Source organism: Chinchilla lanigera, unplaced genomic scaffold (genome assembly GCF_000276665.1).
Source record: "Chinchilla lanigera isolate Chin_1 unplaced genomic scaffold, ChiLan1.0 scaffold00084, whole genome shotgun sequence".
NCBI lineage: Eukaryota > Metazoa > Chordata > Mammalia > Rodentia > Chinchillidae > Chinchilla > Chinchilla lanigera.
The window spans coordinates 9242885-9269498 of NW_004955485.1; the positions used below are offsets into that span (position 1 = coordinate 9242885).

The 26614-nt window shown below is 39.8% G+C and overlaps 1 protein-coding gene across 1 annotated transcript in view; it reads right to left on the bottom strand.

Annotated features, from left to right (window-relative positions):
• Slf2 (SMC5-SMC6 complex localization factor 2) overlaps positions 1–26424 on the bottom strand; it is a gene marked incomplete in the record, with an annotated part of 47890 nt that extends 21466 nt beyond the window's left edge. Inside the window, 13 exon segments of the mRNA XM_013504054.1 lie at positions 520–596; positions 899–1030; positions 2630–2717; positions 3592–3689; positions 4461–4637; positions 5568–5670; positions 14055–14196; positions 15538–15613; positions 19859–19961; positions 21602–21769; positions 22115–22237; positions 25399–25469; positions 25930–26424. Of these exon segments, the coding sequence (XP_013359508.1) occupies positions 520–596; positions 899–1030; positions 2630–2717; positions 3592–3689; positions 4461–4637; positions 5568–5670; positions 14055–14196; positions 15538–15613; positions 19859–19961; positions 21602–21769; positions 22115–22237; positions 25399–25469; positions 25930–25935 (1364 nt within the window).
• Between the last annotated feature and the right edge of the window lie 190 nt (positions 26425–26614).

Sequence of the window (26614 nt, forward strand, 5' to 3'; positions counted from 1 at the left end):
TGGGAGAAAAGGTGAGAAGAAACCAGGTAAAAGCTGGTTTGCGCCAGGTGTGGTGGTACAAGCCTGTAATCCCAGCACTCAGGAGGCTAAGGCAGGAGGATCATTTTGAGATCAAGATCAGCCTGGGCTACAAAGTGAGTTCAAGGTCAGCCTGGGCTACAAAGTGAGTTCAAGGTCAGCCTGGGCTACAAAGTGAGTTCAAGGTCAGCCTGAACTGCACAGTGAGACCCTGTCTCAAAAAGGGGGAGGGGGAAAAAAAAAAAGCTGGTTTGCTAGCTATTTAGTAATTGTGGTATCTTATGAATATAGTATACTGTTGCCAAGGTACAATGGTTATGCTGTACTCCAACAAACAGAACATTTAATAATAAATAATTCTTGTCAATATGGTATGTTTGCAGGTTATGGTTACTCCCCCTTTCCCAGTTAATTTCTATTAAGTTTTCTCCTAATATAAGCACACGCATTCATTCCATCAATAGTGACACCTATATAAAACAATACTACACATTACCTACCCGTTGTCCAGAAGAAAAAGAATGAGAACAACTAACTTCACCAACTAAGTGAAGAAGAATGTAGGTCAGGTAGTATGCCTGTTTAGACAAATGAGTAAAATTAGTATCTATGAATTAGTTGGCACAGGTATCATTTCAATTTACCAACCAGGAAAGTAGTCCAGGAAAGATAAAGGGTTTAAGGAAGGAAAAGTCAGGCATTTAAACCAGGCTTTCTGATCTTGCACTCAAGTAGATTCATTTTACCACCTCATGACTGCCCTAGTACAGGGGTAGAAAAATATAGTCCCAGTATTAAAACTACCAAGAATCATCCTTTTACCTAAATTCCAACTCTCACATTTAATGAATTATTTTACAACAGCAACGAATAAAGATACCTGCTTTTCAAGTTCTAAGTGAAGACTGTCATCAATAGTGCCATCTGGCTGCTCGGCTCTTTTCTTCAAGACCATTTTTTTTAACAAATCAGAAGGTTTCATTTGTACAAGGTAGTGATGGAGCACTGATATCTGTTAAAACACAGAGGGGGCACTGAGCAAGACTCAGCAACACAAGCGCCCCTTCTCAGGCCACTTCCCCCCATGTCCCCGTCCACTCTGCCTTCTCTAATTGTCCCTCTCAGCATTCTTTACCATCCAGTGAGAGCCACTTTCCTCTGAAAGCCCTCACCTGCATTAAAAAGCGGTTTTGGGTTAGAGATTCAGTGCCTGTACCCTGGGATATAAATGGTTAAAATACCAAATGATATTATGATACAGTCCATAAGTAGTGGTTTCTTTGTGAAATTACTTGAAAGCAAAGCTGAATTTCTCCACAGATAGAAGTCACTGAATTCTGAAAAACAGCACTTAATAAGAAGCTGAAAAAAAAAAAAAAATCACATCTAGGATGAGTAACCTGAGGGCTAATTTATGCAACTTCTGTTTATTATTTTTCTATTTCTAACTCACCCATGGGTACAAACAGAAAAATAATAAACAAGTTGCATAGCACGTAGTATCACTTCTGGTGGCAGATATATCATAGAAAGGAGTGAGAGCTGCTTGTTCATCAGCCTGGTTGCTCAGGAGTGGCGCTCACAGAGTGGAATCCAATCCACTTTACTAAGGTTTGGGAGCCGGCTCTCCCCATCACTCTGTGCCCCCGGGCATCCTGTGCACACCTCTACTGCTAGTCTCACCATACTAACCACTTGACAGTTGGTTTACTGTCTCAACCACTACTTCTGTCTTCTGTGAGTCTAATTCACCTTTTTACCTCAGGACCCGACAGAGTTCCTTGCACTGAAAAGCAGCTCAAACAAGGACATGGGAGCACCCAGATCAGGTTCTATGGTGAGTTTTCAGGTCCAAATAAGGGGACTCCACCAGTGCTATCAGTGTAAAATGCCTCCCTCAGAATGGGGTCTCCACGAGACATGTCCATATACACTCATGCATCCCTGAGGTACCTACCACATGCACTGGACGGAAACTGTATTTCAGTTCTGTGATCTAAAAACCCACCTAATATTAAAACACGCACAAGACGCAATTAACATGCAATGGCTTCGCAATTTTTTTTGGTGGTATGGTGGATTGAACCTAGGGGCACTCTTAACACTGAACTACATACCTAGCTCTTTTTTATTTTTTCTTTTGAGACAAAGTCTTTCTAAGTTAGCCAGGTGGCTAAGTTGCAATCCTCCTTCAGCCTTTCAAATACTATAATTCTACAATGTCTAATCTTGTGATAATATTGCTAACTTTGATAAGTTGAACAAATTCAATAAATAATGTCACAGTCTTATCATCATACATTATGACTTCTCCAGGTTTATTTATACATTAACTCAGATGGTCCACAACAACTGTATATGGTAGAGGGTATAATATCATCTCTACTATATGTCACAAATGAAGAGATTAAATCTTTAAAAAAAAAAAATTTTTTTTAAAAAAGAAGAAACTAAAAAAGAAGAAACTAGATCTTGTTAGTAAGCGCTAAAGACTACATGAGCAGTAACTCCTGAGAGATGAAATCTAACTCCTAGACTTTTGACTTAAGATCCATCAATTTTCCCTATACCTCACTACCTCTCCTGTTTATTTATTAGAAAGTACTTATACCTGAAGATTAGTGGCATTAGGGACATCTTCATGTTTCTCATCCAGAAGCTTTGAAATAATCACTAGGCTGAGGCACTGTCTCAATTGCCTAGAAACAGAATTTGAAAGTATTTAGAAAAAACTGTAATCAATACCACTTGAGAAGCAAATGAATGAGCCAAAAGCAGTTCCAGTTCTAACTGGAAATACAGGCAATGTTTTCAGAGGAGGCTGCATAAGAATATATAAACTGCTATAGAAGAGTAAAATCTTTCCTTTCTTTCTTGGTTGTGCTGGGGATCAAACCCAGAGATTCACACATGCTAAGCAAGTGCTCTGCCACTGAGCTATATTCCCAGCCCTTTCACAAAAAACTCTCAAGAGCCAGGGATGGTAATCCCAGGATCCAAGAGGCAGGCAGATCACACGTTCAGCACCAACCTGGGCTACCAAGCAAGTTCAAAGACGGCCTGGACTGTATGTGCAGATCCTGCCGAATTTTTTTTTAAGAGAAAGAGTCACATTTGTCCAGGCTAGCCTTAGAAGTTGTAATCCTTCTGCCTCAGCCTTCCAAGTAGTTTAGGATTACAGGCAGGCATCACACAGGGAATTTAGAACAGTAAATCTTTGAAAATGTTAATTAATTCTTTTTTTTGGTCTGAGACGACAGTTCAGGCTGGCTTGGAACTCACTTTGTGGCACAGGCTGGCTTCAAAAATGCAGCAATTCTGCCTTAGCCTCCTGCATGCGCAGCTAATTCATTCATTTTTATGGCTACTGTCATCTATATCGTTCTCAGATAAATTAAAAATAGAAATCAAGAATATTACAGAATGACCTGACTTACAAATTAGAATCAGGCTATCAACGCCCTTTTCCTTCAGCTGAATATAAAAAGCTCTAGTATTCAAAGAATGATGAATGGAAATAAAAGACTTAAAACACCTAAAACTGCTTAATGTTTAATTCTCACTTTTCAATACCTTCCACGTGCTGTCCAGTTAGGGACGAGCTGTACCAACCACAAACGGTTGTGAGGGTGACTGGAGAGGTCGTTTATGCCCAGACAGAGTTTAGGCATCTGAAAGAAATGAAGAACAACACTTAGGACTTCTTTCCAAACTGGCCAGGATATCCAGTCTATATCCTGTCCTGCCCTATTAGGAGCATTAGCGGAGTATTCATTTACTCAAACTGCAGAGTCTAGAACATGTCCAATATACACGATAGATTCTGTTCTATCTTAAGTCACCTTTTTTTTTCCCCCCGGTACCAGGAATCGAACTCACGACCTCACGCTTGCCAGGCAGGCACTGTGCTGCTGAGCTAAATCTCCAGCCCCTATCTTAAGTCATCTTGTACCATATTTAAACGTTCATCAGAATTTCACAAATACCAGCTTGCAAATGTGTACAATGAGAGCTTCACAAGATCATATACATTTCTGACTTGGAATTTCTTGCACTTAGGGATCCAATTCCAGTGTTTTATTTCTTTCTTTTTGGGTTTTTGAGAGAGGTTCTCACTGTAGACCAGGTTGGCCTCAGACTCGGGGTGATCGTCTGCCTCAGCAGGTATGTGCCAACCATGCTCAGCACAGCTGGATCTCCGGCACTTACAGCAATGCATGGTGCACGGCAAATCTCCAACATCACAGTGCTGCTGACTGAAGAGCCGCGGTTTTAGGAAAGACTGTCACTGGTTTAACAGTTCCCACACAGCTCTTTCCTCACCTCCTTGTTCACCAGAGAGCTTAACCGAGAGTAGAGTGACTCTAGTTCTGTATGCAACTAGGAGATGGAATTGTGTTGTACAAAACAACAGAACTGAGGGCTTGAGCAACATTTATTACCTTTGTATTCCAGTCTCTGATGTTTTTCATCAGGTTTATCAGAAGGCTTTGAAAGTCTACTAGAGGAATCTGTTTCAGCTGTTTTTCCAAACTCATCTTAAACAGCATTAAGATCAGCAATATTATTTCATGGTCTTGGTAACCTTCTGGATGTATTGATGTACACAAGCCTAGGAACTTTTTGACAGAAATGCACAGACAAAGCAAGTTAAGAAGATACACTTTACTTTAAGAATTTTAATTATAAAGTCTTTCTGACAAAAGATACAAGTATTAGATGCCTGGAAAAGGCCAGAAATACTCATGCTAATAGTTGAATTAAGTGGTATTTTTGTCTGTTTTCCATTTTTAGGATTTTAATGGTTCACTATCACTGACAGCCACTAAAAAAATTTTCATGCTCTTTTTCTTTTTTGAGGCAGGGTCTTGGTACAAGCCTTGAACTTGCTATGTAACCCAGGCTGCTTCTGCTTGAAGTGGTAACCCTCCTGCCTTGGCCTCTCAAATGCTGGAATTACACGTGTACACCACACATGGCACTTTGTCATTACTTCTTTTTTTTTTTTTCCCCCGGTACTGGGAATCGAACGCACGACCTCGCGCTTGCCAGGCAGGCGCTGTGCCGCTGAGCTAAATCCCCAGCCCTGTTATTAATTCTTGATCATTAAGTTATATTGCAAATAATACTTTGTCCTTCATATATGATTAATTCTAAAACATTACTGGTTTCAAAACTACTTTATTGACAAAACTCTAATCTGAAGTTCCCCTTTCACTCCTACTATTAAAAATAAAAACAGCAGACTATGGTGGCTTTTCTCACGACAGCCCACCCTGTGTCCCTCCAGCGTATGTGTTCTCTTGCTTTGTCCTCTTTTACTTAGCCCAGGCTCGCTCTGCAGAGCCAGTTTCTTACTCACTCTTCACTTTTACTTTTTCAAATAAACTTTGTAATACAAAACAAAACAGCCTTTAACACAAAGATTACAGCTAAGAACTTCCACCTGGTAAGAAATTAAAATCACCTGGTAGAAAACTAGTTTTTAAAACCATTAACAACAAACATAAAGCTGTTCTGTACCAAAGATAAATGAAGTTTTACCCTACCTTAACCACATTTAAAATATTGCTCTCAGGAAGGGTTGAAAAAACTGGTTTAGAAGGTGAATCTTCACTTCCTCTCCCCCGCAGTGTCATCTGTGTTTCAGAACTGTTGAGAAGTAAATAAAGAATTGAAATTAGGCACAACACAATTACTCACTTTAAGAAATAATGAATAACTATTTCTGAGGGGGATCTGTGGAGGGAGTGAGGAGGCTGCTAGAGATGGGACCCAGCGCCTCAAAGCACTGGGCTCTTCCACTGAGCTGCAGCTCAAGCCTTCACCTTTTTTTTTTTTTAAATGAAAGCTATATTGTTCAGGCTGGCCTTGAAATTTAAATGTTCCCGCCTCAGCTTCTTGACTAGCTGGGATTAGGGGACTATATCACCATGTCCAGCTTAATAAATACTTTTTAAAAACTTTTATTGAGGAATAATTTACGTATGATAAAAGGAATGTACCCATTTTAAATACTGATAAACATCCACATTAATGTATCAATTACTCAAATCATGAAACAGTATTTCCATCATCTCCTGAAGTTCTTTTAAGCCAATCTGCTACTACCCTAGAGGCAGACACTCCTCTGCCTTCTGCCTCTGTGTACTCCTTTTCCTTTGCAGCAGCTCCTCCTTGTAAGATACTGTTTGTTCTCAGTGTTCTTCAGGTTAGAAAGCTGCACAGAAAGTGGCTGATGACAGCTCCTGATAGTTAAAAGACCACGGCAACATAAGCAATTCTAAGTAACCCAACTGTAGTTCAGGTTGTCAGTAAAGCTTCATGGAAGAAAAGATGCATGGACTTAGCTTTCAAAAAAAAAGTTATAAATTAAAAGAAAATTTATAGGGACGAAAGAAACCAAAACATATCGAGGCACCCGCCTGCTTCCCCACACTAACTACAGTGCGTACCTTCCTTGTTTACCAAGCTGCCTGTCTAACAACTGTTCAGGCTTATGACCTAGGTGCAGTGTTCAGATTAGAACCCATTTTTTTCTGGGTTTAGTTCTGTATACCTTCTGTTGTTTACAGAGCCTCAATGTCTTTTTTTGGTACAGTACATCTTATCTATACAATACTTAAGTTTTATGTTGTTACACATTACAGTACTGTAAAAGTTATGCAAATAAAAGCAAAGCCATCAAGTTGGAGTTGCTCTGACCATTTCTTTGTTCTGAATATTGGAATATACATATTACATACAATTCCTCATTTATAGGCCAATCACTGACCTAAGTGGCAGGAACGTACCGAGGTTGGTAAATGAGGAATCTCTGTATAAAACACAATTTGGCTTTTGACCAGCACCCAATTTCTGAGCAACAGGGGTGTTATTCACATAACACTCCTCCAGCCTTACTGAGTCTGTGCTGAGTGACTCCTGAAGGATGGAATCTAGCTGTAGAGTGAATGACTTGCAATTGGAAGGCAGTCCCACCTGGAGGGGCCAGAGATCAAGTTAAGCACCACACCAATGCTTTCATCAGTCACCCTTGTGTGATGGAGCCTCCAGGAGGGCACGAGCACTTGGACGGCTTCTGGACTAGGGAACACACGAGGAGGAGGAGGGTGGGACCTGAGAGGATGCCGAAGCTGCTGGGCATGCCCATCTCCAAACTTTGTCCTAAGCTCTTTCCCATCTGGCTGTTCCTTGTGCTATGTCCTTTACAGTGAACTGGTAACTATAAATAATGTGCTTTCTCAAGTTCTGTGAACATTCTAAGAAATTATTAAACCTTAGGGACGGTGGGACCTCCTAACTTATGCTTGTGGTCACAAGGAAGGGAGCTCCGCGTCTGTGCCTGGCACAGGACATGGGGCAGTCTGGTGAGATGCAACCTTCACCCGTGGGGCCTGCACTAACCCTGTAGTCTCAGACTCTAATCAAGTCATAGGACATCTAGTTGGGGTCAACACAGAGAACTAGAGAACTGTAACATGTGGAAAGCCTACAGTTTGGTGTCAGAAATATGAGTGTAGAGAAAATACTTTTTAAAAATCATTTACCATACCCTCTCTGGTCCAGTTTTTTTTAGACAGGGTCTTGCTATGTGGCCTAGGCTGACTTTGAACTCAGCAATCTTCCTGCCTCAGCCTTTTCAGTGCTGAGATTGCAGGTGTACACCACCATACCTGGCCTTCTTGTCCATTTTAAAAAAAGGCAGCATACTATTCTGCACGGTACTTTTTTCACTTAGCAATATGCCTTGAAGAAACTCTGTGGCCCACCTGGATGACACAGTGAGTTGAAGGCCAGCCTGAACTGCACAGTGAGACCCTGATTCAAAACAACAACAACAACAAAAGCTGCTTAGCTGGGTATGGTGGCCTACACCTATATCCCAGCACTTCGGAGGCTGAGGCAAGAGGACTGTCACCAGTCCAAGGTCAACCTAGAAAGACTACATAGTGAGTTTAATACTAGCCTGAACTGCAAACTGTAGTCCTTGTCTTAAAAAAACAAAAAGCTGCTTAGTAGTCCTGAGGTAGGACAGAAGACAAGAAGATGACTAAAAATCGTACTTTAAAAACTGCAACCTTTAAAAAAAACAAAAAAAACCCCGCAACCTGCAGGACTTAGTCGAAGTCACTCAAGACAGCCCTATGCCAACATTTCTTGGCTCAATTTACATTCCCTCCCTATCAGACCTATATAGGCTATAAGTTGGCTCAATTTAGAAAGTAAACAGCAGGCTGAGTGAATCTAGAGAATGTTTAAATTAACTATGAAAAACCAAACAAAAAGCCTACCCATGTGTGTGGAAGGTGCTGGTGCCTTCTGAGGGAAAAGGGTGAAGAAGAGCGCCACTGTTCCCAGTTCCAGAGTGTAATGCGCCTCTGCTTTCTGAGCGCCCACATTCCTCATGAGTCCTGCAATCCCTATCTCCACCTGCTTTACCTGTGCCTCCTTCTGATGCATCTTGGAAATTCTTTCCATGACAGGAGCCAGCGAACATGCTTGGAGCGGGGGTTAAGTCTTGGAAACTCTCCGACAGCCTGGTGGCCGTCCTTCCAGGCTGCCTAACTCTGCACAAGTTACTTAACCTGTTCAGGGTTTGGTTTACTCTAAGATGAGAACTACCACTAGCACGTGTGGTTATTATGAAGTGAGGTACTGCACCAAGCCTCAAAAGGGTGTGCCCCACAGAGCTAGCACTACGTAAGAGTAAGCAGTTGTGACGTGGGGGAACAGCACACAGACCTATTTGGTTAGAACAGAGGCTGAGAACAAAATAGAAAATAGGTCAGAATGAAATGGTAAAGTCTTAACTATGGGGTACAAAGGGGAGAGAGGTTATTCCAAACAAGTAAAAGGATACTGTGAAGGTAAAAAGATTTTGCTAGGCTAGGCATGGAAAGATCTGAATTAGACAATACTGGGAATGAAAAAAGAAGAAAAAGCTATGTGATCACAGAATACAAATGTACAATAGTGTTCTTGTAGACCAACAATCAACAATGAGTCCATGAAGAAAGAAATTAGGAAACCAAACCCATCATAGTAGTTTTAAAAAGTTAAATACTTAGGAATCAACCTTACCAAAAAGTGAAAGATCTTTTTTTTTTGGTCCTTTTTTTTGAGACAGGGTCTCACTATGTAGTTGAGGCTGGCCCTGAACTTACTATGTAACCCAGGTTTACATCAAACTCATGGTGATTCTCCCTCCTTAGCCTGCCAAATCTTGGGATTACAGGCAGGTGTCACCATGCTCAGCTAGCCTACACTCTTGGCTCCTCTGTCAAAGATCAGATGCCTGAAAGTGCTTGGGGTTGTTTCCAGAGCTACTTCTTTTTTTTGAGACAGGGTCTCAAAATGTAATCCAGGCTGGTCTTGAACTCACTGTGGACCCCAGGCTGGCCTTGCACTTGTGACAGTCCACCTGCCTCAGCCTCCCAAGTACTAGGATTACAGATGTGCGCATCACACCTGACCTCTGTATCCTCTATTCTGTTCCTCTGATCTGCATGTCTGTCTCTTCATGCCACTACCATGCTGTTTTTGTCTCTGCAGCTTTGTAATGGAACTTGACATCAGGGATGTATGATGCTGAATTTGAGGCCAGCCTGGGCTACATAAGTGAGTTAAAGGTCAGCCTGCACTGCATGGCGAGACCCTGTCTCAAAAGACCAAACAAACAAAAGCATAGCCTAGAGGAAAGACAGCCTCTTTAACAAATGTTGCTGGGACAACTGGTTATCTACATGCAGGATGTATTTATACCCACCTCTCTCACCCTGTTCTAAAATCAAGTAAAAATAGATCAAAGACCTAGATATTAAAACAGAAACACTAAATCTGCTGGAAGATAAAATAGGTTAAAAATTGTGAAGACATAGGTACAGGCAAGCATTTTCCAAACAGAACCCCAAACGCACAAGAAATACCAAGAATCAACAAATGGGTTCATATCCAATTAAAGTTTCCACACAGCAAAGGAAACCAGCAGAGTGAAGAGACAACCTACAGATGGGAAAAAAATTCTGCCAGCTGTTCCTGGCCCAGAAGATTAACATAGTGGTACCTTGGTTCACGAACTTAATTTGTTCTACAATTTTGGAAAAGATGGGCATGTTTGTGTGGGAAAGATGGCCGTGGTTGTGTTTGCCACCTGATGCAGAGTTTGCAATCAAAAGCAAAATTGTGCCAAGCACTTCGTTTGTGAATCAAACTGTCTGCCAAGAAAAGTGCTCCTAAAATGCTGGGCGTGGAGGTGCACACCTGTAATCCCAGTACTTGGGAGGCTGAGGCAGGAAGATCATTGTGAGTTTGAGACCAGCCTGGGCTACAAAGTAAGCTCAAGGCCAGCCTGAACTGCATAGCGAGACTCTGTCTTAAAACACCACCCCGCCGCCAAAAAAAGTGCCCCTGAATTGAGGTACCACTGTATCTAGAAGATACAAAGAACTGGAAAAAAAAAAAAATCAGACCCCCCAAAATAAAAGACCCAATTCAAAAAATGAGAGACTGAAATGAAGAGACACTTCTCAGAAGAAGAATGGCCATCTTCATAAACTCACTAACAAACTCTGGCAGGGCTATAGGGAAAGAAAGGAACCCTTAAAGTTTTGGTAGGCGTCCAAAGGAAATTGGTATGAATATCCTTCAAAAAATTACAAATAGAAATTTCCTTTGTTCCAACTGTACCTTCTGGATACCTTCACAAAAGAGCAGACATCACACTACAGTGACACATGCACACCCAAGCTTACAGTGGCAGGATCACAACAGCTGAACCTTGGAAATGGCCCGTATGTCCATCAGCAGATGGGTGGGTACAGAAAATGTGCTATATATACACAATGGAGTATTGAGTCATAAAGGAGAAACTCGAGGTCTTTGCAGGAAAATAGATGCATCTTGAGACTATAATGCTAACTGAAATAAATCTGGTAAGAAGGGTAAACACTGTATCGTAGTTTCTCTTCTTTGAGGGGCTTTTTTTTCCTTTGGTCCTTTTTTTTACTATTTTCTTTTTTGGTACCAGAAATTGAACTCAGGGCCTCACGCTTGCTAGGCAGGTGCTGGGCCACTGAGCTACATCCCCGGCCCTTCTCTTCTCTGAGAAACCCAAAGGGGACAGGAAACAGGGAGGCAGACCTGTTACAGATGGGAAGGGGGCCTGGAGATGGAGGGAGAGAGGGGTGAGGAAGAAGAAATAAAATGGATTAAGATGTGGTATGTGTATGTGCCAACTCCACAGAGTGAATGCACCTATTTTGTATTGCAAATATGTACTAATTAAAAAAGCTATGATGTAGGCAGAGGAACACAGGATGTGAGAACTGATGAGACAACAGAATCAAACAGGTTAGGATGTATTTTAGGAGTCAAATTTTAAGTCTGTGTTATCTAGCAGAGTAATGGTCGGGAACGAACTGCACCACTACCCCTTAATATACTTATGTGAATATGTAATAATTTATAAATGTCTTTACTCCAAATTTATTGGTATGGAGATTTTGCTATGAGTACAAAAATACACTGCAGCAACATCAACGTGCTGTGTGTCAGTCGTGGTCAGAAGGGAGCTGTGAGGTCTCAGCAGTCCCCGGATTCACGCCTGCGCTGTCCAGACAGGCACCGCAACACACTGCACTTGCTCCTTCACCACCCACCGCTGCCCCTTGGGGCCACCCTCACTCTCCACTGCGCAGCCCCTGCACATGACTAAGGGGCTCTTTCTTCCACTGGCCAAGTGACCAACACAGACAATTTTATTCTGCTAAGTATTATGTCTATTTATTATATATTAACGTAATCATGATATGCCTTTATTTCCCCTTTACCTCCACTACTGTACATGCTCACTAGTGAAGAAAAACTCAAAATCTGCTATACACAACACACAAAATCATTTGTGAATTCATTAAAGTAGTTGGTATTTTATGAAGTAACTTTAAAAATTCACAGGTATTTTAAGAGTGTGCTCATAATATGTAGGGAAAATGTTTGGGGCCTTTGAATGAGCTGTGAAGGCATTTTTTTCTACTTAGAGCTGATGGAACATGGGTTCTATCTAACAATCTGTTATCCAATATATTTTCAGGTACAATTTACATCTGAGTAACAAGGGATCTGTTATGGCTTACACCTGGATGTTCCCCCCAAAACCTCATGTGATCAAAAGCAGAGCTTTTGAAAGGTAACTGGATTACAGGGCAACAGTAAGGGGTAACTGAACGTGATGTTAAGAGGCAGGGCCTAGTTGACAAGGTCGTTCAGTGGCACGTGACCTGGAAGGGTGCATCTCCCTCCTGGTTCCTCCCTTTATTCTGCTCCCTGTCCATGGAGACACGAGCAGCTTCCCTCTGCCCAGGCTCTTTGCCATGCTACTGCCCACACAAAGACTGAAACTTCTAAAACATGCACCCAAACAAACCTCTCCTCAAGCTGTGGGTGTTGAATACTGTGAGTCCCAGCGATAGGGAGGGAAAGTGACTAAGACAGGGTCCTACACACAGTGAGAACAGAGGTGGAGAAACGAAGAGTTTTGGACATGCCACATTAGTAAGATTTGTCCAAAGTTAAACATATTCTAATATTTAAGAATTTACTTACTTTTCTGTGATCAGTCTGTTTCCTTCCTTTGGCCATTTTTTCTACTAGGTTACTGATCTTTTTCTTACTGATTTGACATTAAGCCTTTGTCTGTGATCACCTTTCATACATTTGTTTCTTCCCTTCTATTCTGAATTTTTTTCTTTGTGTTTATAATGATTATTGTCATACTGATTTTTTAAAAAGTGGTCAAGTTAATATTCGCTTTTATGGAAGGTGTTAGTGTGTACACAAACCATCTTCTAGGATTATAAACAAAATCTTGCCAGTTTCTTCTATTACTTTTATGCTTTATTCTATGCATTTAAACCTTTGATCTGTAAGTTTGAAGTTTAAATAAAAAACTTCTTCCCAGGTGGCTACTTGGTTTTCTTAATGCTGGATAATACCAGGCACTGAGCACCTCACTCTTTCCTCATTTCTCAAGGGCTGGTGCTAAACACCTATACACGACTGGGTCAACTTTGGGCCTTTGTGCTTTGTTCCACTGATGTCCTCTGCACCCTCCCACTGGAACCACTCTATTTTATCTATGAGGTGAGTCCTGCCTCACAAATTTCCTGGATATTCTTATTTTTTCCATCTGACTTTAGAATCATTAGTATGGTCCTGACTCCCCTCCAACCCCAAATCCTGCTGGTATTTATTATTAGGATGTCATTGTTTACAATACTGAATTTTCCTAGCTGAAGGCATGGTAGGCATCCCAGTTAGTAAGGCGGTTTCCGTTCCTTCATACACACATACTTGTAATTAAAGTTACAGATCGGGTATCTGATGGTTATTGATTTCTTAAATATTATACCCTGGCACCTGTACCAAATTCCCTTACATGTCACAATTTTTCAATTGATTCTTTTTTCTCCAATTGATTCTTATGCTCCTGTGTATAGGTTAAATCTATTAGGTAAACATTCTTTCACCAAATTCTTTCCAACTTTTATGTCTTCTTTTTCCTCCTGTCAAATTACCTTGGGTGACACTGGCAAAACAATGTCAAATAACAATGAGCAGTCTTACTTTTTTAACTTTGATACTGAGGATTGAACCCAGGGTCTTTGCACTGAGCTACATCCCCAGCCCCTTAAAAATTTTTAAATTTTGAGATAGAGTCTTGCTATATTCCCTAAGATAGGCTTGAACTTTTGATTCTCCTGCCTCAGCCTCACAGGGTGCTGGGATTACAAGTGTTAGCCACCATGCTGTTCACTTAAAAAAAAACAAAAACAAAACTCTTGATGGGAATGTGGCTATTCTCTGTTAAACACGATGGTGACTTTTAGATTCAAGATGGACATTAAGAATAAATTTCAAAATTGATCTCAACTCAGAGACTTTTAAAAAAAATCAAGAACCAACAATGAACTGATTAATTTACAATGTAAGCTGTCTTAAATGATGTTTTTGGAGCCCATTAAGAAAAGAAAACTTACACTAGACTGTCTTCATTAAAGTCTGGCTGAAAATTCTCCAGTGGAAACAAAGACCTAAAGTCAATTCCCATATTGAAGAACACAGCTGCTACGTCAGACAATGATGGGATCCAGGGCCAAACTGGTGAGTCGCTGAAAGTATCTGGTTAACAGAAAAAACTGTCACTCCACATCATCTGTCCACACAGCCACGCTGGCAAAATAGTAATCCCCATGCGAAGCACAGAGTGTTACCATTACTTACAGAAATGACATGCTAACGATATGTTAACGACACAGTGGCACCTCAGCCCACAGACTTCATTCTTCCCATGACTCTGGCTGCAAATGGAACTGGATGAGGGCCGAATCACATTTCCCTATAAGGTCAACACTGAACCTAACCAGTGAATCTAAGGTGCCACTGTACAGTTAAACTGCAGAATGATCATAGGCTGTAGGTCTTCAAGGAGCTGAATGAAATGACATTGTGAAGTGTATCTGCGAGTGATGGCGTGTAACTAACAGAAAGTAGTAGTATCCTTGGAAGTAACTGGAAATAGCAAGGGTTAAATCTCAACCATTTTTAACACAGATAATTTGAGGCACCTTTAGTCTTAATTTCCCAAACAAATCATCAGGTTACCAGAATGCTTCTACTAAAAAATATTATTATTTTTTACAGAGGACTGAACACAACACCTTCACACTGAACTACATCCTGTCCTTTCTGAAATTTTTTTTGAGACACTGTCTTACCAAGTCACTAAATTGCCCACTCTGGGCTTGAAGCTGCAGTCCTCTTGCCTCAGCCTCTCATAAGGCTGGGATTACAGGTGCCACCGTGCCCAGTTGCTTCTTCTATTGTAAAGGTTCTCCAAGTTGAGAAACTGTTAAACTTGCAACATCAATACAATATTGCTGGCTATGTGGCTGTCCTCACCACAGCCCACCCTGTGTCCTCCAGGGTGTGTGCTCCTCGCTTCTTCCTTTTACTCAGCCCAGGCTCGCTCTGCAGAGTCAGTTTCTCCCTCACTCTTCACTTCTACTTTTCCAAATAAACTTTACTTCCATTAAAAAAAAATTATATATGTAGTTGCTCCCTAACAAACCAAATAAAATTAGCTAAATAAACACATTAGTAAATTTGCAACTATTTTCACTTACACTGATAAATATTAGGCACCGCTTGCCACTTGTTAGGCCTAATAACCCTTTTTTCACAACTAGAAAAATACAGATACTTATTTTTTACTAGAATTTCATTTCATTATTAAAGATGTCTAACTACAAGAATAATTTTAGAGTCTACATTTCCAAATATACTAATGTTTAGCAGTATAAAAGGTATCACGAGATAATAAATAACAATATAGGCTATAAATTACAGTAAATTCTTTTTTTTTTTGGTACCAGGAATCAAACTCAGGGCCTTGCGCTTGCCAGGCGGCACTGTGCCACTGAGCAACATCCCTGGCCCCACACAATAAATTTATATACTTACCATTTCTAATTGTTATTTCCATCAGTGTACTTAAAATCTGCACCGACACAATACAGTCTGTATGAACTGACATCATCTGTCCAAAATACATAAGTGACAGTATTAGAAAGGGAAACATGAGCATTTAATATCTGCGAGGTGCATATGAATGTGTTTTATGTGCATTCCATTTAATACTTACAATCACCTTATGAGTGTTCCTCATGACATATGTAAGTAAACAGACTCAGAGAAATTGAATACCCTGTCCAGTATTACAGGTGGCACATGGAAGAGGTAGAATTTAAACACAAGTCGGGTTCCAAACTCAGGACTTTTCTACTCTAACTTGTTGCATGTTTTTAAAAATTTTACTTTATGTCTGACAAAACATGCGTTTCTAGGATGTATTGTGACAAAATACCAAAACACCAAAAAAATGGTTGTTAGGTCAATCATGTCATAGGCAACAAGGCACACACTAGTAAAATTTTTGAAAACATAGAGAAACACAAATTAATATATCAATGCACCTTTAAAAATTACTTTTTTTGAGATGGGATCTTATGTTGCCCAGTCTCAAATTCCTGGACTCAAGTGATCACCCTGAGACTACAGGGTAGTGCCATCATGCTCAGCTTACCAATGCATTGAAAAAAAAAGCACTTGTTTGTTTTTGAGGCAGGATCTTGCTACGTAGTCCAGGCTGCCTCACTCAAACTCACGGCGATCCTCCTGCCTCAGCCTCCCGAGTGCTGAGATTACAGGCATGCTCCATCATGCCTGGCAAAAAAAGTACTTTTTAAAAGATGTTCAGTATCACTATCAAAGAGATGCAATGAAAACAACCAACAGGGGCTGGGGATTTAGCTCAGCGGCAAAGCGCCTGCCTGGCAAGCGCAAGGTCGTGAGTTCGGTTCCCGGTACCAGAGAAAAACCAAAAAAAAAAAAAAGAAAACAACCAACAAATTAGCATCAGTTGACTTCAAAACTGGCAAATATCAAAATATTGATAATATTGTGTTCACAAGAGTAATAGAAAAGAGGCAAGCCATCTTTTTAACTAGTGCAATTTATTTTTTATTTATTTATTTTTTATAGTCTTTTTGAGACAGGGTCTTGCTATGCAGTTCAGGCTGGCCTTGAGCTCACACTGTAGCCCAGGCTGGCCTCGAACTCTCAATGATCCTCCTGCCTCAGCCTCCCGAGTGCTGGGATTACAGGCGTGCGCCACCACGCCCAGCTTAACTAGTGTAATAAAAATTCTAAAGGAATTTTAGTAGTTTTAATGCAAAGTCACTGTACTTAAAATTTTCACCTTTCAGCTTTTTTATGATATGAATTTAGAAGCAGAGACAAATTTTGGGGAACAAAATCTCAAGTTTAAAAAAAATGTTAAGACTTGGGTATGGCTCAGTGGCGAAGTGTTAAGCACATATAAGGGCCTAGGGTTCAGTCCTGGAACCAAAGAAGAGGTTAAAAAAAAAAGCGAATCCTCACGTAGCACACCAAAAGTAACATTCACCTAGGTTTGTAGAGAACACACACTGTATTTCAATTGCTACTTTTTCTTTTGCTGAGGAGCTACAGATTATGTCTATAACAAATTTAAAGCTAAAATGTAACCCAGGCATCACAGTGCATACTTATAATCCCAGGCTGAGGCAGGACAGTGAGTTCATCACCAGCCTGACTATATAGTGAGACTGTATCAAAAAAACAAAAGCAGATCAACAATCAAGCAAAACCAACCACAAGCAAACCAACAACCTTAAACAACAAGCAAACCAACAACCCTAAAATCTATGAAGGAATAATCCAAACTGTTCTCGATCAGGCATATGGCCCATGTAATTTATTTTTTTTTATTGTTTTTTTTTTTTGGTTTTTCTCCGTACCGGGAACCGAACTCACGACCTTGCGCTTGCCAGGCAGGGGCTTTTGCCGCTGAGCTAAATCCCCAGCCCTGGCCCATGTAATTTAAAACGGCTGCCATATTTGTGTTAAGGTCTGCTGGTAGGAGGTAGGAGGCAGCACTAACTCACACGCAGCACACAGGACAAGTTTGGACAACAAGCTTCCCTGAAGTGTGATGAATTCTGGAGTGAAGAGTACATTAATTTCAAATGAATAAATGTAAAAATAAGTATATATAGTGGTGGTGTGGCTCGGTGGTAGTACTTGCCTAGCAGGCATGAGGCCCTGGGTTCAACCGCTAGCACCACCAAAAAAGGTATATATGAAAACTAATGTTTACTGTGATTGGTTTAATTTTGTTTCTTGAGTTGGGGTCTATATGTTGCTCAGTTTGGTCTCAAGCCTGTACACTCAAATAATCTTTCTCAGTCTCCTATATAGCTGGGAGTACAGGCATGCACTACCACGCACTGCTGAGATTGGTTAAATAAATCACGATATAGCCTGACAAAGGAACACTATAAAGCCACTGACAAAGATAAAAGGATAATATATATGTTGAGATTAAAATATTTAATAGTTTATTATCTGAAATAAAAAAGGTGCGTAACATTCACACAATGTGTTTCAGTTATATAGTAATTTTGTATGTAGAGAACGATCTAGAAAACACTGGTGAAAATGTCAATAGCTCTAGGTTTAGGATGAACTCAGCTTGCTTTAGAATTTTATCATCTTTGTACTGGGGTCTGAAGCCAGTGCTATAGTACAGGCTAGGAAAGCACTCTCTCACTGAGCTACATTCCTAGCCTCTGTTTTAAAATGTTTAAAATTAGGGTGAAGATGCGCATAGTGGTGCATACCTATAATCCTAGCACTAACTATATAGCCCAGGTTAGACTTAAATTCATGGTGATCCTCCTGCCTCAATCTCCTGAGCACTTGGATTACATTTGTGTGCCATCATGCCCAGCCATACAATTTTTTCATTAGATTTTATTGGTACATTTTAGATATACATAATGATCACATTCATCACAGAGAATCTGTATTTTTACGTGATATAATTTTTTTCCCCACTCCACTCGCCTTTCAACCCCTTCTCCCCTCCCCATTTACAAAGCTTTGTTTTCATATTTTCCTTCTTTTCTCATTTTTTTATACTTTTCCCTTCTTTCCTTTCTCCCCCCCCTCTTATTCCCTTCCCCATCTGAATGTTTTCCTCCTATTTCAAATACATTTTGGTCCTTATTTATACTTTCAGTTTCTCATACCACAGTAACAATGCTGTATTTACATGTGTGTCGGATTTATTTCACTTAAGAGTATGTCTTGTCAAGCTTGGTGGCACACACCTGTAATCCCAGAATTCGGGAAGCTGAGGCAGGAGGGTCACTGCAAGTTCAAGACCAGCCTGGGCTACATAGTAAGACCTTGCCTCAAAAAGCCAAAACTAAACAAAACAAAAAACTTCATAAATGGTTATTAGCTTGGTTTTCAAAAAATGAATATGCAGAGTATTTTAACCTGCTCAGATGGAAAGTAAACTATATATGCACATATATAACTATATATATAATTATGTAACTATATATCTATACGTAATTATATAACTATATCTATCTATCTATCTATCTATCTATCTATCTATCTACATATGTTTATATGTATTTTGTTTTGGGACAGACTCTCACCATGTAATTCAGGTTGGCCCTGAACTCACCATGTAACCTAGGCTGGCCTTGAACTTGTGATCCTCCTGCCTCAGCATCCTAAGTGTTGGGCCTACAGGCATGTGCCACCACTAAAATTTACAAGTTACCACTTAGGCCTTGGTGTGGTGGCACATATGTGTATCCCAGCACTCTGGAAGGCTGAGGCAGGATTGCAGTGCTCAGCCTGGTAAATGAGACCCTGTCTCAAAATAAAAAATTTTAAAAAGGGCTGGGGATGTTGCTCAATGTAAAGGAACTGGGTTTAATTCCCAGTTACTTACACACACACACACACACACACACACACACACACACACACACACAGTTACCACTTATATAAAACAAAACTAAGGTAACTTTTAAAGTGGTAAACATGGACTGACATGAAGATATGTAATTAACAGGTAAAGATTACATTAAAATCGTGACAATCTATACAGGTACTCCAATAAATATAAAAAGAAAAGCTTAAAAAGAAATTACGTACTTGAATATTAGACTGCTTCTAATGCTACCTGTAATAGTGACTTGCTAGCGTGATAAAAATGTGTGGATGTGTAAGCATTACTGACTACCCTGCACACAATCTTCACCACTGCTTTATCATCTCTTCAGGCTGACTTCTCTTGCCTTACTCTAAACCCACTGAGGTCGAATTTGACATACAAATTTTTTTCTGTAATAATGCATAAAAGACATTATGTTCTTACCCGAAACAACCACTTTAACACAGGCACAGGACACTGAACGTAATGGTAAGCTGAGGTAAGGAAGCCTTGTGTGGTCAGAAAAATCTGATCTGTTTTTCCTGATCTGAAAAAAAAAGTCAAATCAAAAGGTTACTTTCATGGCAAAACCCACCACACCTAACATCATCAGGGGATAAGCAAAAAACGTATCTTCAATCTATGGATGTGGACTGTATACTAATATGGACATGTGTCTCCTAAAACAAAATGCAATTGACGGCTTAATGCTTACTCCATCTGTTGGATTACTTCCACTTTTTTTTTTTTTGGAGACAGGGTCTCACTGGATAGTTCAGACTGTCCCTGAACTCACTATGTAGCCCAGGCTGGTCTCAAACTTGAGGCAGTCTTCCTGCCTCAGCCTCCTGAGTGCTGGGATTACAGACATGTGCCACCATGCCTGGCTGCTCCACACTTCTCTGATGGACAAAACGATGCTTGCTGGCAGTGTAGGAGTATCAGCACATCATCTATTGCTGCCGGCGTCGGGGTGTACTTCATAGAGCTCAGTATGGAATTAATGCAGTCTCTCTAGACCTGAGATATCACGCCCTGACAGAAATCGTATCAGCTTGGGAACTGTGATAGAAATCACTAGTTGACTATTTTAATACCAATTTTTGCCTTTCTTGTTTATAACTGGACCCTAATTTGTAGCTGGCCACACTGGCTGCCTGAAATAAAAATTAGCTCTCAGCAGCCCTTGTTGCTAAGTGTGCCTATGCTGACTAAATTCTAACGTGGTCATTTCTGGTTATCCAAACACAAAAGCTGCAGCTCCAATAGCACTGAAGCAGGGAGGTGCTAAGAATGATGGAGAAGGAAGACTACTTGGTAAAAATATCACAGCAACCCCAGACTTCCTAGTACTGCATTTCTTTCACACCAGAAGAAAATCTATTTCTCGTTTAAGCCCCTACCATTCTAAGTTACTGGGGTCACACACTGTTCTTAATTCTAGTAAAAGCAAGGGATGAGCTAAACAACTCTCCTCATACCCATGTTTAAGAAAACACAAAGAGCGCCAGGTGTTGTGCACACCTGTAATCCCAGTACTTGAGAGGCTGAGGCAGGAGGACCACCGCAAGTTCAAGGCCAGCCTGAACTGCATAGAGAGACCCTGTCTCAAAAAAAAACAAACAAACAAAAAAAACAAACAAACAAAACCAAAAGAACATAAAGAGCAAGAGCAATAAAAGGATCAGAAAATTAGATAGGCACTAATTGAAAGTAACTGTTTAGAAGACAATGCTGGATAGAATTGTTTCTCCTTTTTGTCTTTTTTTTTTTTTTTTTTAGTGGTACTGCGTATTGAACCCATACTGACTCTGAATGAGCTGTACCACTGAACTACATCCTCAGTCATTTTTTTTTTTTGACACTGTCTACATTGCCCAGGCTGGTTATGAACTTGTGATCCTCCTGTCTCAGCCTAACAAGCAGCTGGGAGTAGAGATATGCACTACTATCCCTGGCAGTCAAAAGCTTTTAAATTATTTTGGCTGTGTTTTTTGAGACAAGGTCTCACTACACAGTTGAGACGGGTCTTGCACTCACTTTGTAGCCCAGGTTGGCCTCAAACTCACAGCAACCCCACTGCCTCAGCCTCCCAAGTGCTGGGATTACAGACATGGGACATCAGGCCCTACCACCTCTAAATTTTTTTTTATACAGAATAAAGCAAGGTGTTTACTTTCTACTTACTTGAGAATAAGCTTTTCTACAGCACTTTTTCCAATAAAACCAGAGTCTCTTAAATCCAATGTATACTGATTGAAAATTTTTCCAGAATTGAGGAAATTAAATATTTCTTCACCTGGATGATGATCAGGAATAGCATCAATTGTAACTGAAAATTTCTTTAGAAATTCTCTGAAATAAAAAAGTTATTGAATACTAAATAGTTATAGTACATGTGGTTTGTACTTAGAGGTTGAGTATAAAAAACCCCTTTTTTACAATCAATGCTACCATCCCACATTAGACTCACTTTCTGGGAACAGTTAAAAGCCACTAAATGGATCTGCATGAAAAGGAGCAAATAACTGGAGAAAAGATGACGTGGAAAGTGGCTTGAACATTTGCCCTCCAGCGTCACCACAGACAGATCTGAAGCTCCGCATATGTTATTCACCATATTAACAGCCTGTTTACTTTAGAAAAGCTAACAATGTAAAAGCAGTAAGTTATGTGTATACGTTAAGAAAAATACTTTACCTGTGCTCTTCCAAGAGGTCATCCTCGTCATCTGTACTGTCTCGATCTCCAATTCTAACTGGAGATTTAATGCCACGCCCCTGCCTTATGTCTTCTTGTAGTTGCTTCTGTAGTTCATCTAGCCTGAGGATCAGAAGAATGCTAGAGTAAATAGTTCACTCTAAAATTAAAAATAAAAAAACCCAGAAACTTTAGCTGGTATCTAAAAGCAGCACGAGCAGACTAACGAACCCTTCATAGGGACCCTACCATATGACAAATCATGCTATACTACGGGTCACATCACATCTCCCAAACACATTATGATCAAAATAGCACAGCATCACATAAAAGACTTGAATATAATACTTCACAGTTAGGACTCGAGAATGACCTGTCGAAATTGTTCAGGGGATGGGAAAGAAAAATGGCGAAGAATACCACCAATTTTATTATCCTCTTTAACACTCACTTGAGACCCGTAGAGTAAAAAGTCTGAGGTTAACGACGTTTTCTAATAGCAGCTTTTGTTATCACTGTGATCATCATCATCCTGTTACCTAGCACTGAGCAGTCACTATAGGACAATACTGAACTAAGGGCTTTATGTGTTAACTCTCTGAATCCTCAGCAACTCCTGAGTAGTAGTTTATTATTATTTATATTATAGATGAGGAAACAAATAGAAAGCTAAATACCTCGCAGGAGCTCACAATGCAAAGAACTGGAATTGAAAACCAGTCTTGTTATTAGCCCCACTTTTTGGCAGCACTAGGGGTCAAACTTGGGATACTCTACCACTGAGCCACATCTCCACCCCTTTTAATTTCTTACTTTTGAGATGAGTATTGCTAGGTTACCCTGGCTAGCCTTAAACCTACCATTACCCTGCCTTAGCTTCCTGAATAGCGCAGATTACAGGTATGTACCACCACACCTGGCATACACTGCCTCTTCTTTTTATTTTTTTGGTAGTATTGGGGATTGAACCCAGGGCCTTTGTACTGAGCTACACCTCTACCCCCTTTTATTTTATAATAGGATCTCACTAAGTTCCAAGACAGGGCTTGAACTCTAGATCCTCCTGACACTGCATTTTAAAAACAAATTTATTCTCTGCTCCAACCCCCAACTGTGCACGGCTTATAGAACAGTAAAAGCCCAGTAAATATACTGCTTTATCCCTACAAAAAAGTCAATCATTAGATCAAACTAGCATCTATTCCTTTGGTCTGAGCAATGCTCCATTTTATTTATTTTTTTGGTCTTTTTGAGACAGGGTCTTGCTATGCAGTTCAGGCTGGCCAATGCTTCACTTTAAATAAGCAACTTCAGATTTCACATCCCTGACCTCTTGAATTCACCAAACCTTTAAAGAATTTTGTAACAGAGACAATTTCTCTAACTACAAATTCAAAGAGGAAAATACTTTTGACCTACAGTTGTCTATAAAACTCCTGTACTTAGCTGTTCGGTCATCAAGCTTGAGATACATACATATGTATCAACTTCTTAGAACCAAGCCAGGCAAACTTCTGGTGAAGTCCTCTGGGATGGTGTCATGGATATGCCTTGAATTAATGAGGAACATATTTCTCCACTCTCATTAGTCTTAACAGTCCGTAACACTGGTGGAAACCTATGGCACACGTGCCACAGTGGGCTGTTTGCAGCATCGAGAGCTGTAAAAGGCTTGCCATCGGTGGTCTACAATTATCAGTCATTACAATTTTACTAGGGAATTATGACCTTGAACTTTCTGATTTCTTTGGATATGTATATTTTTGTTGTATGAGATGGGTGTTCATAATTCTGAAATTTTTACTCAAAAGAGTAACTTGAGAGAGAAGTATCATGCCTAGTTATGCTGGTTTCAAAACGCATTTAACGAACAAACTAATGTTTAAAAACATTTTACCTGTGTGAACAACAGAAAAGCTAAATAACCTGACTAAAAATAGGCCAAGAATCTGCAGACATTCCATCAAAGCAGCTATGTAAATGGACATCCAAATGTTTAGTCAGTAGGGAAAAGCAAATTAAAACTATCATGAGATACCACTTCACATCCACTAAGACAGTTATTATTAAAAAGAAGAGAAAATAATAAGTGTTGTAGAGCACACAGAAAAAAGCGACCCTTTACCATTGTTGGTGGACAACAGTACGGCAGTTCTGCAAACCTGAAGCACTTACCCTACAATTCAGCAAGTCCACTTATAGGAACACTCCCAAAAGTATGAAAAGCTGTGACTTTAAGATAGGTACACTCATGTTCACAGCACCATTATTCACAAAGCCAAGAGTACATAAACCTAAGTGGCCACGGATGAATAAACAAAATATGGTATATACATAACAGAATGGAGGGGCTGGGGATTTAGCTCAGCGGCAAAAGCGCCTACCTGGCAAGTGCAAGGTTGTGAGTTCGGTTCCTGGTACCGGAGAAAAACCAAAAAAAACCAAAAAACAAACAAACAAAAAAAACAAACAAACCAGAATGGAATGGTTTACTTTGAAAAGAGGAAATTCTGACACACTCTTGCTATTAATGAACAATAACGACGTTATGTTAAGTGAAATAAGCCAGTCAGACAGGGAGAAACACTAATGATCCCATGTATATGAAGTATTTAGAATAGTCAATTTCAGGGCCAGGGATGTAGCTTAGTGGTGTAAGTGCTTGCCTGGCAAGCCTGAGGACATGAGTTCCATTCCCAGTACCAAAAAAAAAAAAAAAAAAGAATAGTCAATTTCATAGAGATAGAAGGTAGAATGGTAGCTGCCACAGGCAGCGGAGAAAACAAAAGAATTATTTTTTAACTGATATGGAGTTTCAGTTTGGGAAAACAAAAAAGTTTTCGAGTTGGACGATGAAGTTGCACAATAATGTCAATGTACTTAATGAGCTGTATGCATAATGAATTCTACCCAAGCTATGAGTTGTGATAAACAGAAAGAAACATTAGTTAATGTGATACACTGTATACTACACAAACCTGTTTTTTTTTTTCTCTTTTTTTTTGGTGGTGCTTGGAGATCAAACCTAGGGCACTGCACACACTAGGCAAACACTCTACCATTGAGCTAAATCCCCAGGCCCCCAAACCTGGACCTTTTCATTCAACCTATGAAGAAGAGAACCTGTATTTCTATGACAGTTGACAACAGATGAATGGACCAGTATTAGAATGGTATGAACATAAAATGTATGCTAACTTCTACTTTTGAAGGTAAGTTAAAAGCCAACCACATAAACAAGTGGTCTATTAAATACAACCAAATTAGTCTTGATGCTAACCAACCTTTGTGTGTCTTCCATCTCCTTCACTAGACGCTCCAAAGTATTTGTGTAAGTGCCACTGTGAACACGTTCCTAAAAGAAGAAAATTCAGGATTATTTTACAACATATCTTAGCAGAAGAACTGGGATGTTTTCAGTCACTCAGAGTACTAAGAAATACTTTCTATTTCAATAATCTGGGATAGGATGATACTTTTCTTAAAGAATTTACACCATCATGCTTTAACTCTAGTATTTTGTACTGCAGGCAATTTGATTTTATTATTAGAAAAGGTTCTCCTTACAGAACTCTACCAGTGTTAGGATCTGACTGCAAACACCCAAGGGCTCTGTGGCTACCCATTCTTTACTTTTGAGTTCTAATTTAGTGGACCCAAACTACTAATTTTTAGTTGTTACCATGAAATACTAACATCTTCCCCACTAAATTTTAGAGATATCTTAAAATCTAACTCAGCTTACTCCCAAGAAAGAATGAAACACTCTACAAATAAAATTGCACACCACAATTAACAACATTTCTACACTCTACCTTCATTTACAGCAGTGGTCTCCAAAGCAGGGGGTGTGCAAGGTGATCCAATGGGGTGCAGGAAGAAAATAATAGAACTTCTATTTATATCGAACTTCTATAGAAACTCCAGTAGAACTTAGTCTATAGTAACTTCTATAGGAAAATATTCATTTTCTTCTTTTCCCTTTTAAATCCTGGTTTTTGCATATACTTTAGAAAGTACATAGTATTATAGTAGTACATGTATACACATCTACAAATATATATATAATTGGGGTACATGCTCAAAATTTTGTTTTTACTTAGAATGTATGTGTGATCAAGAAAGTTTGGAGACCACTGATTTACGGTAATAAAACTGAAGATATTGGAAATTAATTTATCCACCAATAATTACACTACTTTTCATTCCAATTATGGGTTGTAAAAAATACTGAATTGTAAAATAAGTTTTAGCAATCTATCTTTTTTTGCTAATCCATTTTTTTCCTCTTCAAATAAAGATAAATGTTATAAAACTACTTACATTGCAGTCTGGTGACTGAGACCGAAGCCCCTTTGAAAGAGCAGGAGGCCTTGCTGAAGTTGTAGGAGTCTGACTGAAGTTCAAGGCCATTATTTCTGCCAGTGATTCTAATGGTTCTTCATCCTCATCACTGTCTAGGTTGTAAGCTAAACTTTCTTCATCACTATCAAAATCACC